General features: G+C 34.2%; 1 protein-coding gene across 2 annotated transcripts in view; it reads left to right on the forward strand.

The window, feature by feature from the left end:
• Positions 1 to 9,835: 9,835 nt before the first annotated feature.
• Positions 9,836 to 14,577, forward strand: part of LOC107494124 (ubiquitin carboxyl-terminal hydrolase 5) — an 8,396-nt gene continuing 3,654 nt past the window's right edge. Inside the window, exons 1-9 of one of the 2 annotated variants that reach the window (XM_052263188.1) lie at positions 9,836 to 10,193; positions 11,381 to 11,460; positions 11,539 to 11,635; positions 11,853 to 11,997; positions 12,118 to 12,177; positions 12,272 to 12,367; positions 12,467 to 12,865; positions 13,406 to 13,546; positions 13,636 to 13,806. In XM_052263188.1, the coding sequence (XP_052119148.1) occupies positions 10,078 to 10,193; positions 11,381 to 11,460; positions 11,539 to 11,635; positions 11,853 to 11,997; positions 12,118 to 12,177; positions 12,272 to 12,367; positions 12,467 to 12,865; positions 13,406 to 13,546; positions 13,636 to 13,806 (1,305 nt within the window). In that variant the 5' untranslated portion in view covers positions 9,836 to 10,077. Of the gene's footprint in view, positions 10,194 to 11,380; positions 11,636 to 11,852; positions 11,998 to 12,117; positions 12,178 to 12,271; positions 12,368 to 12,466; positions 12,866 to 13,405; positions 13,547 to 13,635; positions 13,807 to 14,577 lie in introns of both variants that reach the window. The other variant, XM_052263187.1, reaches the window with a different exon arrangement.

Genomic DNA, 14,577 nt, shown 5'->3' on the forward strand with positions numbered 1-14,577 from the left:
AGCAGCTTGTACCTCTCCCAAGCTTCATAGAGGGTCTCACCATCCTTCTGTCTGAAGGTCTGAACCTCCACCCTAAGCTTAGTCAGCTTCTTTGGTGGGAAAAATTTAGTAAGAAACCCAGTAACAACCTTATCCCACATATCCAGACTTTCCTTGGGTTGAGAATCTAACCACAGCTTTGCTCTATCCCTCAAAGAAAATGGAAAGAGCATGAGTTTGTACACCTCAGGGTTCATTCCATTTGCCTTTACAGTATCACAAATCTACAGAAAATTAGAAATAAAATTATTTGGATCTTCCTGAGGGAGTCCATGATACTGACAGTTTTGTTGCACAAGAGTGACTAGCTTTGGCTTTAGCTCAAAGTTGTTTGTAGCTATAAGAGGCACCATAATGCTTTTTCCATAAAGATCTGCATTGGAAGCAGTGTATGAGCAAAGCACTCTTCTAGGTTGTTCATTCTCAATTGGATTTGCCACATTGGCATTAGCAGCATGATTGTGATCCATAGTGGACTCTCCAGCCTTGTAAATTCTTCCTTGTTACAAACACCGCCTGAAAGTCCTTTTAAGTTCAGGATCAAAGTCTAACAGAGTTTCTTTATCCCTGTTCCTGCTCATAAACAGACAGAAGACAAGAAAAGATGGGATTCTCTACGTCAGAGTGCAGAGAATTCCCAGTAAGGTAATCTGTGTAAAGAAATAAAATAAAAATTACTAAATAAAATAAACACTAAAATTCAAAAATTACGATTAAAATAAGACAAAAAAATTCTAAATTATTAACTCAAATAATTAAGAAAAATTAAAATAAAAATAACTAGAGAACACCAAACTTAAATTCTGAAACATTAAAAGAGAAATAAATAACAAAAAGAGAACGAAAGTCTTTATTTTTTAATTTTTAGGTTTTTTTGTTTTTTTTGTTTTTTTATTTTTTTAAAACTAAATAATAAAGGAAAAAAAAGAAAGAAACAAGGAAGGGGGAATACTAACGAAAAAAAGGAAAATAATTAAAGGAATAAAAAATAAAAAATAAAAATTAATAATACTAAAATAAAACTAATTAAAAGAAAAATTATCTAATCTAAGGAATTAAACGAGTAGTTGTCAATCATAATCAATTCCCGGCAACGACGCCAACAATTTGGTGTGGAATTTATAACAACAAACTAAGCGGCAAGTGCATCGGGTCGTACCAAGTAGTACCTCAAGTGAATGAGGGTCGATCCCACGAGGATTGATGGACTAAGCAATAATGGTTAAGTGATTTACTTAGTTAGGCAAACAGAAAATGGTGTTTGAAGGTTCAAAAGCATTAACAGTAAATTCAAAATATTAGAAAGCAAGCAGTAAACAAATTGTGAATAATATATGTAGAAAACAGTTAAGGCTTCAGAGTTATCTATTTTTCGGATTGACTTTTCTTACTTTCTGTTTTAATCATGCAAGATTTAATTCATGGCAAACTATATGTGACTAAACCCTAATTCCTTAGACCTTTTAGTCTCCTCTAAAATTTATCAACCGCCAATTCCTTGTCACTTAATTCCAATTAGAGGGTGAAGTCTAATTCTAGTTTATATGCCACAAAAACCCTAATTACCCAAATATAAGAGGATTATATGTCACGTATCCCGTTAAATCCACATAATTAGAATTTAGGAGAAATTATTTTCAAGCTGTTATTCAAGTAAAGAGCTTTTCCAAGTTATACAAGAACTCAATTAGAACAAGGGTCATACTTCCATTCCACCCAAATTCATATGATAAAGAACAAAAATAATTCTTGAAATATAAATCAGTACATGAATTAAAATAGAAAAAATAATAGTATCAATACATACAATAGACAGTGCTCCTAACCTTAACAATGGAGGTTTAGTTACTCATGGTTCTGAGAGAAAAACTAGGATTCGTAAAATTGTAAATTGTGGAATGAGGTAGAAGAGAAGAGAAGAGCCCGAAGGGCTAATTCTTTTTTCTTTTATATCTAATCCTAATTAATATAAAATACATTTCCTTAAACTAAAATAATATCTTTTCCTATTTATAAATAAAATAAAAGTTTAAATCAAAATTAATTTAATTGATTCGTGCAGCCTTTGGAATGAATTGGGGACCACTTGAGTTATTAAGGTCCACGCTGAACTTGGAAATTCTCAAGTTCAGCGTGGATGAGGCAGTGGCTTCTTCATTGGCTTTTCTTGAGTCCACTCTGAACTTGAAATAATCCAAGTTCAGCGTGGAGTGATGCGTATCTAACCCCTTTGGAGCATTGAACTGGCGCTGAACTTGGAAGGAGCCAAGTTCAGTGTGGAGGAAGCAGTGATGCTCCCTTGGAACTTCTTCAAGCTGGCGCTGAACTTGACCATTGTCAAGTTCCGAGGTCACGCGCAATTCTCCTGGGAGGTGTTGATGCTGGCGCTGAGCTTGAATAGGGTGAAGCTGCAAACGTTCTTCGCTATCTCCATTCTCTAGCCTTGACTTAAACTCCGTGAAATTCATCCAGAATGCTACCTGAAATAAACATAATTATACACAACTCAAAGTAGCATCCATAGTGGCTAAAATACATCAAATCTTGATTAAACTTAATAATTAAAGTTCAAATTCACTAGAAAAAGATAGAGAAGATGCTCATGCATCACCCTCAACAAGAGCTTTCCAGATATTGAGCCACCAAAGCACGAATCATCTCTCAAAAAAGAGAAGAATCCTAAAAAGATGGTGCCAAGAGGGTGGAGAAACAAAAAGATCTCTATTGAAGGCTTCTCACCTGGGGACAAAGTGATGCTAGTCTACCAACCAACGAAAGTGTCTCCACACTTGTCTGGATACTATACTGTAAGTCGGATCCTTTCACTTGAACACATAGAGATCATCAAAGAGGATACCGGAAGGAAATTCACTATAAGAGGAGAAAAGTTGAGGCATTATGATTTTCAGCCTCCATAATCAAGGGACAAGACGTCAAGCTAATGACGTAAAGAAGCCTTTGTTGGGAGGCAACTCAACCAGAGGTAACTTTCTCTTTTTAAGTTGTTTCAATAAAATAGTTAAGTAGATTTCTCTGTATTGCAAGGATCTAAGTTTGGTGTTGCACACCAAAACAATTCAAGGGTGAATGTGTGATGCCAAGTTTGGTGTTTCACCACAAATTTCACTGAAATACATTGAAACCCTCTAAATAGCATGACTGGTCAATGACTCCAAACAATCATGGAAACTACTTAACAGTTGTTTAGTTTCTAGTTTATAGTTTGTTTTCTTAATAAAAACACATGATTTTTCCTGCATGTATTCAATCTGCTGCATATAGAAGTAGGCAAGGAACTAAGTTTGGTGTTCACACACTAACTTATGTTCAGAAAATCACAAGCATACATACATGCTAACTATCTCTCAAGTGCTTGGAGAACAAACAACTTCTAATATCTTTGCAGGAAGTCAATCAATCTCGAAGAAAGATCATGCACCATCATCCAAGGAGATAAAGAGGAATACAAAGGCTACGGATGATGATAGCAAGGAGGAAGCAAGAAGACACCAAGAGGTTGTATTGTCACTTAACTGTTTCTATGTTTGAAGTGTTTTAATTGGAAGTATAATTGTACCCTGTTCTCATGATCACTTGCATTCTATTTGTTTGTCTTTTAATATCATTTTAGCTTGCTAGTCTAAGTTCTTATGTATTACATCTTGCTTGAGTTGTATGCTTTACTCCCAATGCTTGAATAAAAGAAAAATGTTGTGAAACAGAGAAAGAGTAAAAGTCCATTTAGTTAGAAGATAGAATAAAGATCCTAAGGTTATGTGGTGCTATGTGCTTGTTCATTAGTTGATTCATGAATAAGGCTAGAGGTTAGCATGACTTTGAGATATGAACTTGAGTTACATTCGATGAGACTTGACAAATGAAAGAGGTCCATAATAAAAGAAAGAAAATGCAAGAGAAAGAAACAAAAAGAAATAAATAGGGCTATGCACCAATGGCTTGAGATTTTGAATATATGCATGTGATGCTCTTGCACAAAGATAAGCTTGGACAACTAGGTTCTAATGGGTGCTTCATCACCTGGAAACTTGGGTTAACTAACCCGTGATTGCCAACTAAAAGTCCACCATCAAGAGCTACTTTGAGACAAAGCATTTAGTGACCCAAAGAGGTGCTGGGCACCAATGTCCAAAGAACAAAACAAGCTAAATGCCTGTTATGTGTATGTGCTAAGAAGAGGCTTGAGCAAGTAAGCCCTTAGGGGTATCTCAACACCTAGCATCTTGAACTAACCGGGGCGGGAATGCTGGCTGAAAGTTTACTATAAAGAGCTACCTTAACACATAGCATTTAGCCTCAGCTAAGCAATAAGTTTCAATCAAAAAGAAAGAGAGCAAGAGAAACTCAAACTAAGGACCAAACAATAACAAGTCTCATAGGGTGCAAACAAAGTAAGGATCCAAAGGAGTGTCACCACTTTAGCCACAAAGAAGAATCACTAAAATATCATGCATGAAACCCCATGAACCAAGGATTAAATGTCTTCCAATAAGGACCTATATCCCTCTCTGTTTTCATTCATTCTTCTTATGTTTTACTGCTTGCTTGAGGACAAGCAAGATTTAAGTTTGGTGTTGTGATGCCTAGGCATCTTAAGCTAGTTTCACAAGCCTTTTTCATTTGTTTTGACTTGGTTTCATGCACTTTCTTAGGCAATAAGTAAGCATTTGGATGAGAAATATATGCATGCCTTGATTCAATCAAACATTGTTAATTATGTTTATTTTCATGAGATTTATGCAAGAATTACTTAATGCAATGAATGATGCATTATCTTGAGATTATGGCAAGGCTTTGATGCATTAGTTTGATTGATGACAGGTAAGAAAAAGCAAGAGAAGGGCAAAGAAGAAGCAGAGAAGTCAACGTTGGTGGCCAAAATTGGCTCACCAACGTTGCTATGAACGTTGCCAAGGAAGGAGCAAGCAACGTTGGTGGCAAGTTGGCTCACCAACGTTGCCTACGAACGTTGTCAAGAGGAAAGCAAGCAATGTTGGTGGCCCAAGTTGGCTCACCAACGTTGCCTATGAACGCTATCAAAGAGAAAGGAAGCAACGTTGATAAGGAAAAGGGGAGCAACGTTAGTGGCCAAAGTTGGCTCACCAACGTTGTCCACCACGTTCCAAGCATAACAAGCAACGTTGGTGGCCCAAAGTTGGCTCACCAACATTGGTGTGCCTACGTTACCTAAAGTTGGCACACTAACATCTTCGATAAATTCTCAAATTGAAGCATGGAAATATTGGCAGCGACGCGCACGCGTGAGCAATGCGTACACGTGAGCGTGGAAATTGACAAGCCACGCGTACGCGTGGACAACGCGCACGCGTGAGAAGAGCGTTGGCACACCAATGCTATGTCACTAATGCTAACGTTGACGCCCACGGGTACACGTGACCAGAAGAGCGTTGGTGACAAATGTTAGTGTATCAACACCAGTACCGACGCCAATTTTCAGGGGCACTCATGCAACGTTAGTGCACTAACATCAGTGTTAACTTCAAGAGCCACTCCAAGCTTACTTCAACCAAGGCTAAAAGCCCACATCCAAGTACTTGAAGACCCATTTTTGAAAATGAGAAGAAGAGTATATATAAAGGAGTTTTTGAAGTTGAAAAGGATGCTGAAGGATTACAGACTCCAGAGCTCTCTCGCAACCTGGAGGATTAGAAACTCCAGAGAGCTTAGTTTAGGATTTCTTAGTTGTACCCATTTTACATTCTTCAACTTTCTTCTTCATTTTAGTTTGTATTGAGCTTAGTTTATTTTTATGCCATTTCAATTTCATACACTTCTCCTTTTCTGCAATTTTACATTTGAGTTTATATTGAGCTTCGTTTTCTTTCATGCAATTTCAATTTCTTGCACTTGTTCTTAGAGCGATGATTAAGTAAACCCCAATCATTAGTGGGAGGAGCTCTATTGTAATTCACATGATTGAATGGAATTCTTCTTCTTCTCAATCCGCTTGTTGTGGCTAAGAGATAACTTCTGTTTTGATTTGATCTACTCACTTCGGATGGGGGTTTAGATCCATTGAATCTCTATGTGAGCCTCGGAAGGGGAATCATAAAAATTAGAATTGAAGCTCTATCTTTCACAACTCTCTTGATCAATAACATTCGGGAGGAATTGAAATCTTGAGAGTTTGTGTGGCTCATGGATAAGAGATATATACTTAACCTCTTCTCATGACAATTATATTAAGGAATTGGCAAATTGATTATGATTAGAGAAATTGGGTTGCCAAGAAATTGGGACTCAATTAACTACAATCCACCATAGATCTACTTCATATGATTGAGAAGGAGGTTGAGACCCATTAATTCATGATGGATTATGATATCTCCAATCCCTAATGAATTTTTCTCTCTGTTATTCTTCACTTTGCTTACTTTGAGTTTCCTTTATTTGCTTTGATTTATTGCTTTCTTTAGATTCCCAGCACCCAATTCCCATTTACATTTCATGCAATTTACTTTTCATCGTCATTTACATTCTTGCCTTTACTTTTGTGTCATTTAAATTTTAGCTCATTTAAATTTCTTGCCATTTATATTTTTCGTTCTTTGATTTCTTTCCATTTAAGTTTCTGCCATTTACATTTTGCAATTTACATTCAGCACTTTAATTTCTAGTAATTTACTTTCCATAAACTATTAGGCAGAACAATTCCACGATTTGTTTGGGTCTTAGAACCTTGGTGGTAATAGAGCAATTGCATTTTGATTATCTATGGACAATGTTAAATTATTCTTTTCATGTATTGTTGTGCTTAATTGTGCTAATTTTGTTTATCTATTTTAGGGTTCAAAAGTCTTACAATTGATCACATAATGGATAATATTTTAAAGGATATCTGATTCTGTTATATCTCTTACCTTTGAAGAATCCAAGTACAGTCGGCTATTATTGTGACTGTTGCCTTGGTTGAAAGATAAAATTTAAAAACACATGTTTCAATTTGGTGAATGTACCATTACATTGGAAGATGTTGAAAAACAACTTAGCCTTCCAACAATTAGTCCACCCATTACAAGACCAACGCTTAGTAATTTCAGAGCCTTACAAGATGAATGCATGTTGACTTTTGGAACACTTGCACATGGGAATTGTAGAGATAGTTTTATTAACTTAATGAGACTTCTTAATGTTAAGCATCGTTTAGAGCTGGCTGATCATTTGTCATGGAAAGGTCAAGTGTCACATAATGATCCTTGTTTGGTATAACGTTTTGTGACAAGTCTAGGGTCAAAATGTATTGGAAATTCCTATTGTTGCTTTGTAATCTTTTGGGGATTAGAAGATACAATTGGAGATCAACTTGCCTATAACATATTTATAGATGTATCTGAGTCCAACGGTATAGATATGTCAACTTTACTAATGGTTTAATCACTTTTGCAATTGCGTCTGAGTTTAGCTTGGAATGGTCTGAAAAATGGTTGCTCTCGTGCAAGTGTGGCTATCGTTATACTACTTTATCTCCCAATAATATTTTCTTTAGATCATACTAGTCTTGATAAGCCAATCACAAAATATTCTATATTATACACATTTGGCGTAAAATGTCATAAGTTAAACTTATACACAGATAATCAACGCCTCTGCAAATTGTATAATCTCTGATTACTGTGATCACAATCTTTCTAGAACTAAATTCTATTTTGACGACAAACTCATTGTCTACTATAATATGTGGACCTGCGACAATAACATCATGATATAGATTTAAACAGTGCAAAGTGTAACGGACTATATGATTATATAAATATTCAGATAAAAAATTCATCAATTCAAAAAATTATTTATTTGCATCTAATTCTTGTATTAACAATGTGACATATCATATAAATATATTACACATTTTGAAATAAGAACAACTTGAATCTCAATTGGTAATTGGACTAAGTTTCTAAATATTAACAAATAATTAATTTACATAATATTTTAATCTATAAAATAAATATCTAATTTAGAACTTCATCGTGTTAAGAAAAAATTGTATTATAATACAAATATTAGTAAAATTATATTACAACAAAATATAAATTTTTATTATCTGCATTTACATATACTCAAAAAAATTTAATGTATTCATAGCCTCAAAATTTGAAACGTTCATAAAAGATATCCTCTAAATGAATGCTGATTTGCTAGTATATTTATCATGTCTTTCACATCTGTCTCAGTAATATAATCAACTTAATCCTCTTCTTCATTTGAATCAATGACATTATAATTGCCTTCAAGTTCCTCTTTACTTTTATTATTATAATTTTCTCATTCCGTGTTCAGGTTTGGTTCTTCAACCTTATAAAATAACTGTTAAAACTCTATATACATCTCAAAAAAAGGATACTTATGATTAAGCTTAGTTGAGAAAGTTTTTTTTTTCAAGCTTTCATCATGAGTGACGTACATTGTCTGAATTATTTTGAACCCACAAATACTAATACCAAACACCTATATAAAATAATTGTCAGCCTCTTCAGTATTTAATAATCTATGTTTTGATAAACAACACTCCTGAACTCTTCAAACGATATTGTAAGAAAAATAACAAAGACATATGAATTATCACACACAAATCTCACATCTACATATGTTTGTGATAAAAATTGATCATCATAATACACTCTTAAACTAATACTATTATATATTTTTTTCTTTAAAAAATTTATTCGTCGCTGTCACTCAATAGAAAAGAAAAATGAAAAAAGTTTTGCACAAGAAAAAAAAGAAAAGGAGCAGATGGAAAAGGAAACATATCCTGTGAATTAAAAATTTTTTCAGTTTAACAAATTGTTACCATTAAATTCAAAATTTTCAAAATATAAAAAATATAAAAAAATTATTCTATAAATTGTGCCAAATGATATCAATTTTTTTAAAATTATAAAATTTAAATTATGATAATAATTACCAACGATTTGTTTAAAAAAAAAACTATAAAATTACATGAAATAAATTGCTTTTCCATTTTTTATTTAAAAAATTTGTTGGCAAAATGACTTTCATGATTTTTTTTTTTGATTGAATTTTTAAAGTAATTTCTGAAACTTATAATTTGGTCTTTGGAAATTATAGTGGTTCCTTGATCCTTTTTGACAATAATTCAACAAATAGAATGATAAATTAACACTCCAATGCTGCACTAAACAATGGTAAATGACATTGTTTGTTTTTGGGTCCAATGAAAACATATGCGATGCTATTTTGATTTCGCATATATCAAATCGACGTCTCATTTGTTTTTATTGAGCGTTAAAAGCAAACAACATCTTTCTACTAATGTCTAGTTTAACGTTAGAGTATTTTATCTCATTTCATTTGTTAAATTATTTCTAAAAATCAATCTCAAAGACAATAATAACATAACTGAAATCTTAAGAATTAAATTCATGCATAATATAAATCTTAGTGATTATTTTAAAAATTTAGTCATTTTTTTCTTCTTATAATTATCATCATATTAACGAAATTTAACGAAAAAAATCACTATATTTTAACAAATCATGCATGAGAAGGCAAAATAAAAAAAAGGACTGCACAACAAGTGCATAAATTATAAGCAAAAGATATGATAATTGATAAGTGAACACCATTTTAAGTTAAATGAAAATGCATTTATTTTACTTTTCACAAGTTCAACAAATTAAGATAAGTATATAAATTTTTACAATTACTAATAAATTAGTTTTTCCCAAAAAAAAAAAAATAGTGAGTGTGAAAATGAAACTGAAAATAAAGTTAAGGGTAAATGGGTAAGTGCGCATCAAATAACAGCAAGAAGTGAGGGAAAACCCAGGTTTCAGTGTTTCACCCTTCCCTTCCTTAATCACTCTTCAGCGCTCCAATTAACAACACACTTGTCCCAGATTTCGGAGTTTTCTTTAGTTTTAGTTCTTCTGCCGAGACACGATTTGCCGAAAGTGAAAGAGAGAGAAGAAAATAAAAAATAAAAAGGAGAAAAATTGGGTTCAGGAGAAGAAGAAGAAGAAGAAGAAGAAGAAGAAGATGGGAGAGATGTTGGAGCTGAGCCCGGACGAAGAGAGAATAATGATCAGAGACATTGCCCTCTCTTCTCAATCTAATAGCAAAGAAGGCGACACCTTCTTCTTAATCACTCAGAGGTTCTTTTCCTTTTTTTTCTTTTCCTTTTTTCATTTTTATTTCCCCCCTGAAGATGGTAACTTCTGGAACTCGCTGCCCTAAGTCAGACACAAAGTTCTCATTTTTCGGGGTTCTTAGAATATTTGATTTCAATTTCGCTTCACTTAAAGATACGATGTGTGCCTAATTTTGCTTTATTTGTTTTTTTATTCACTTGAGATTGTAATTTTTAGGAGATGGTGCGTGGATTTTAGGTGAATACTGCTTTATTTTTGGACTGGTTTAATCTTGGGTTGAATGCGTTTGTTGCTTCTCCTGGTGGGTTGTTTTGTCAATAATGGTGATTTTTGTGATTAATAGTTGTTGCAACCATGTATTCTATTCTAACATAGACGACAAAACTAGCTTGATAAGGTGCATTTTAGTAGAATAAACAACCTTATGTTTTGGCTTATCCCTTATCATTGTTGACTCTGACATCTGCAATATTTTACAAGTGAATACTGTAAATTGCTTCCTCTGGGGGAGGGTTATTGTGCTCAATCAATATGCATGCTGAAATTAGGAAATGCAAGGTTAGGTCTAGTTCTGCGCTACTGATTCTGTGGATTCCTTTGAGATGCCAAGGCTGCTTTGTTGCCTTGGCTTGCATTTTCTGCGGACAACTCTAGATTAAAATTTGTGTTCGGTTCATTTCTTTAATGTAGTTGGTGTTTGTTTTATATCATTAATATTGGAATTTGCTTTCTATATTTATTGAAATACTTCCTTGTTTTTATGCTGTTTATTTTGTCACACTGCTACAAAACATTGGCCCCCCATGATAGTACGACAGCCTATCAAACAAATAACGAGAAACTGTTTCAGTGCAACTGTAAGCAAATTGTTCTAAAGGAAAGCAACTACCGTGCTATGTAAAAGCAATTCAGCCTCTATTTTGAAGGTTGATTTTCACATAACACATCTTGGGAGAAGGATCTGTGTGTGCAAAGTTGTCGGTTCCTTTCTTCACAAATTGGTTATTAGGAGTCCATATAGAAAAAGACATCTGTTCTCTAAAGAGTTGATCTTGAAGTCAAACATTGACATTGTATTTACTTTTATCTTCATTTGTGGCTATAGACCAGCTGATTTAGTTTGAATGCTCCCTGACAAATATGTAATCATGTAAGATAACAAGGATTTTGTTTCCAATTTTTTCATGCAGATGGTGGCAACATTGGATTGAATATGTGAACCAAGATCAGTCAAACAATTCTTATGATGGTTCCTCCTTTTTAGAATATGGTGACTTGCCAAATTCAAATGCTTTAAAGAGGCCTGCTGTTATTGATAATTCTGATTTGATAGATGATTCTGTGTCAGAGGACTCTAGTACGGGTATTGATATTCATGATACACTTTTAGAAGGTCGTGACTATGTATTACTTCCCCAAGAAGTTTGGAACCAATTATATGCATGGTGAGCTAGCTTGCTTAGTACACGTCATCTTTGGTTAATCTAAAATGTGAAAAATTGCCTGGTTATAATTTTTGCTCTTTCTTTTGCTTTTTTGTTTTTCTGGTTTGTTGCGTAAGTTTGCAAATGGTTGCAAACTCGAACACTTGAAGATCACTAAACCTTTTTCTGGTCTTTAATCTGAGTTTCCTGACTTAGTTTTTGCCTTTTTCTCTACCAGGTATGGTGGTGGACCTACATTGCCAAGGAAAGTTATCAGTGCAGGTCTTTCCCAGACAGAGCTGGCCGTAGAGGTGTATCCTCTACGGCTTCAATTACTCATGTTGCCAAGAAATGATCGTACCAGCATAAGAATAAGCAAGAAGGTATAATATGAGAGATAATGACAATTGATAGGAAAATCTTTAACATCTCTTGTTTCTTTGCAATTATAGTTTGCTTTATTCATGTTTTATCTACCTCATAGTAGAGAAATTTTTTGGCAGGAAACCATTGGACAGCTTCACAGGAAAGCTTGTGAAATATTTGATCTTCCATTGGACCAAGTAAAGACTTATGATTCCCTCTTGAAATTCAAAACATTTTAAAACATTTTTCACCCTCCTCAGTATATAGTAAAAGTAGTCACCTCTATTGTAGGTATGTATTTGGGATTACTATGCCCGCCGGAAGAATGCCTTGATGAATGACATGGACAAAACACTTGATGATGCCAATATACAAATGGACCAAGATGTGAGTCTTCACATAATTTTATGTTGGATTGTACCTCTTTATCTTGTTTATGCTTTATAACCATTGTTTTTCTATTGATATCTTATAACATTCATACAGATTCTTGTTGAGGTTATCAACAATACGAATGACACATGCTCTGCCCATGAAAATGGGTCTGCGCAGAGGGAAGCAAATTCTGTTCTTGTCGAGCCTTCAAACTCAAATTTATCAATTGCTGGTGGCCTGTCTGCTAGCAGGGTTCCCTCTAGAAGCTATAATGCAGATCTTTCTTCTTCTCAGAACCTAAATCCTCCAGCCAGAGATGCGGAAAATCCTTATGGGAGTGGTGTCACCACACGAGGTTCAGTGAGTGGTCTCACCGGGCTGCTGAATCTTGGCAACACTTGTTTCATGAATAGTGCAATACAGTGTCTTGTCCATACACCAGAGTTTGCTAGGTACTTTCGGGAGGACTATCACCAAGAGATAAATTGGCAAAATCCATTGGGCATGGTTGTAAGTATCATGTTAAAGTTAGTAAAAATCTTATACTTTTTGCTGGAATTAATTTAATGTGTGCTACACAATATTAGGGCTTAAGTTCACTTTTAGCTCATCGCCCTTTTATTTCAATTTGAGTAATTTCATTCATGCAGTTGTTGATAAAAATATGCAACTTTTTCTGAATGAGGTCCAGAAGTGTAATTAAGCATAGTTTTAACGTGACCATGAATGGAAAAAAGGCTCTTTTTATGTTTATTCTATTGTTCTGCTTTCATTTAGTTACTATCATGGGTTTAGTATATTTCTTTCTTAAATATAAGAAAAATTTAGGCCTGTGGCAACATTTATACTTTATCTTCATTTCCCTTGATTCTTGATAGCATTTGTGGGAGAGATTCTATGCTTCATGCTTTGGTTATGATAAGGTTCCTTTGAGTTCATCTTCTTGAATGCTCCCTTCACTTTATTTAGTTGGGGAGTGGTTTTACTCAACCATTTGATAACTATCTTATTTGCAAATTAATGTTCTAAACAGAATTAACCATTATGTAGGGTGAGCTAGCCCTAGCCTTTGGTGAGTTGCTTCGTAAACTATGGGCACCTGGGCGAACGCCAATTGCTCCTCGGCCTTTTAAAGCCAAGCTTGCTCGCTTTGCACCTCAGTTCAGTGGGCACAATCAGCACGATTCTCAGGTTTGCTTGTTGATTGAATGTTTTCACAATCTCTTTTATTTTATTTCTATGGCAAGTATGTGACAGCATTTGTTTTACTATTTTGTCAGGAGCTTTTAGCATTTCTGCTGGATGGTCTTCACGAAGACTTGAATCGTGTTAAACACAAACCATATATAAAGTCTCGAGATGCAGATGGCCGACCAGATGAAGAAGTGGCTGATGAGTATTGGGCAAATCATATTGCTCGCAATGATTCCATAATTGTTGATGTTTGCCAGGTGAATAAAATGGAACTTAGTAAACTTTTGTGAGGTTTTCATTGTTATTTTAATGCCATCCTGTGAAAAACAACTTGAACTTGCATGGAGAACCGGAAATGGTCCATTAGACTCATGTGAATTAATGTTAGCATTAAGGCTTGAGATATGGCTTCATGCAATCATGCGTAATTCTTTCCATGAACTCTTTTTAATATGCGGATCTTCCTTGTTACTTCTAGATATGATTTGAGGTTTCCTTTCACCTATTATATCCATTGAGATAATCCGTATATTTGGACAGTCTGTTGCTTAGGCATCCACATATGTACAATTATGACACTGTTTTGCAAGATTTTCTGTCAGCTCAATTTCTATCAAGTATAGTTGTTCCCTTGAGAGAATATTTAACTTTTCAATGATACCTTTCCTTGCTTTTGTAACATTCTGACATATGCATCTCCTAATATCTAAGAATTTCTGATGCTAGTAATTAACAGTCAAAGTCATATAAGTTATCAATATAACAATCTGTTTGGGGCTGCTTTCTTCTTTCAGAAACTATTGTGCTGCTGATTTGCAAGACTTTTATCTAGTAATGGTATTGTTTCATTTATTAGAAAAATGCTTGGTAATTATAGCAAATTACAAAATCATATAACATAAGTGTGATGTGAGTCATTAACAAATCATTATTTTTCAAGCATGGAAATAAGAAACACTGATTGTGGGCTTTGTTAAAGAGAGAAGAGAATTGTTAATTTGTTGCTAAACCACTATCTTTTTCACTTG

Source organism: Arachis duranensis, chromosome 6, assembly GCF_000817695.3.
Source record: "Arachis duranensis cultivar V14167 chromosome 6, aradu.V14167.gnm2.J7QH, whole genome shotgun sequence".
In the NCBI taxonomy this organism is placed as follows: Eukaryota; Viridiplantae; Streptophyta; class Magnoliopsida; order Fabales; family Fabaceae; genus Arachis; species Arachis duranensis.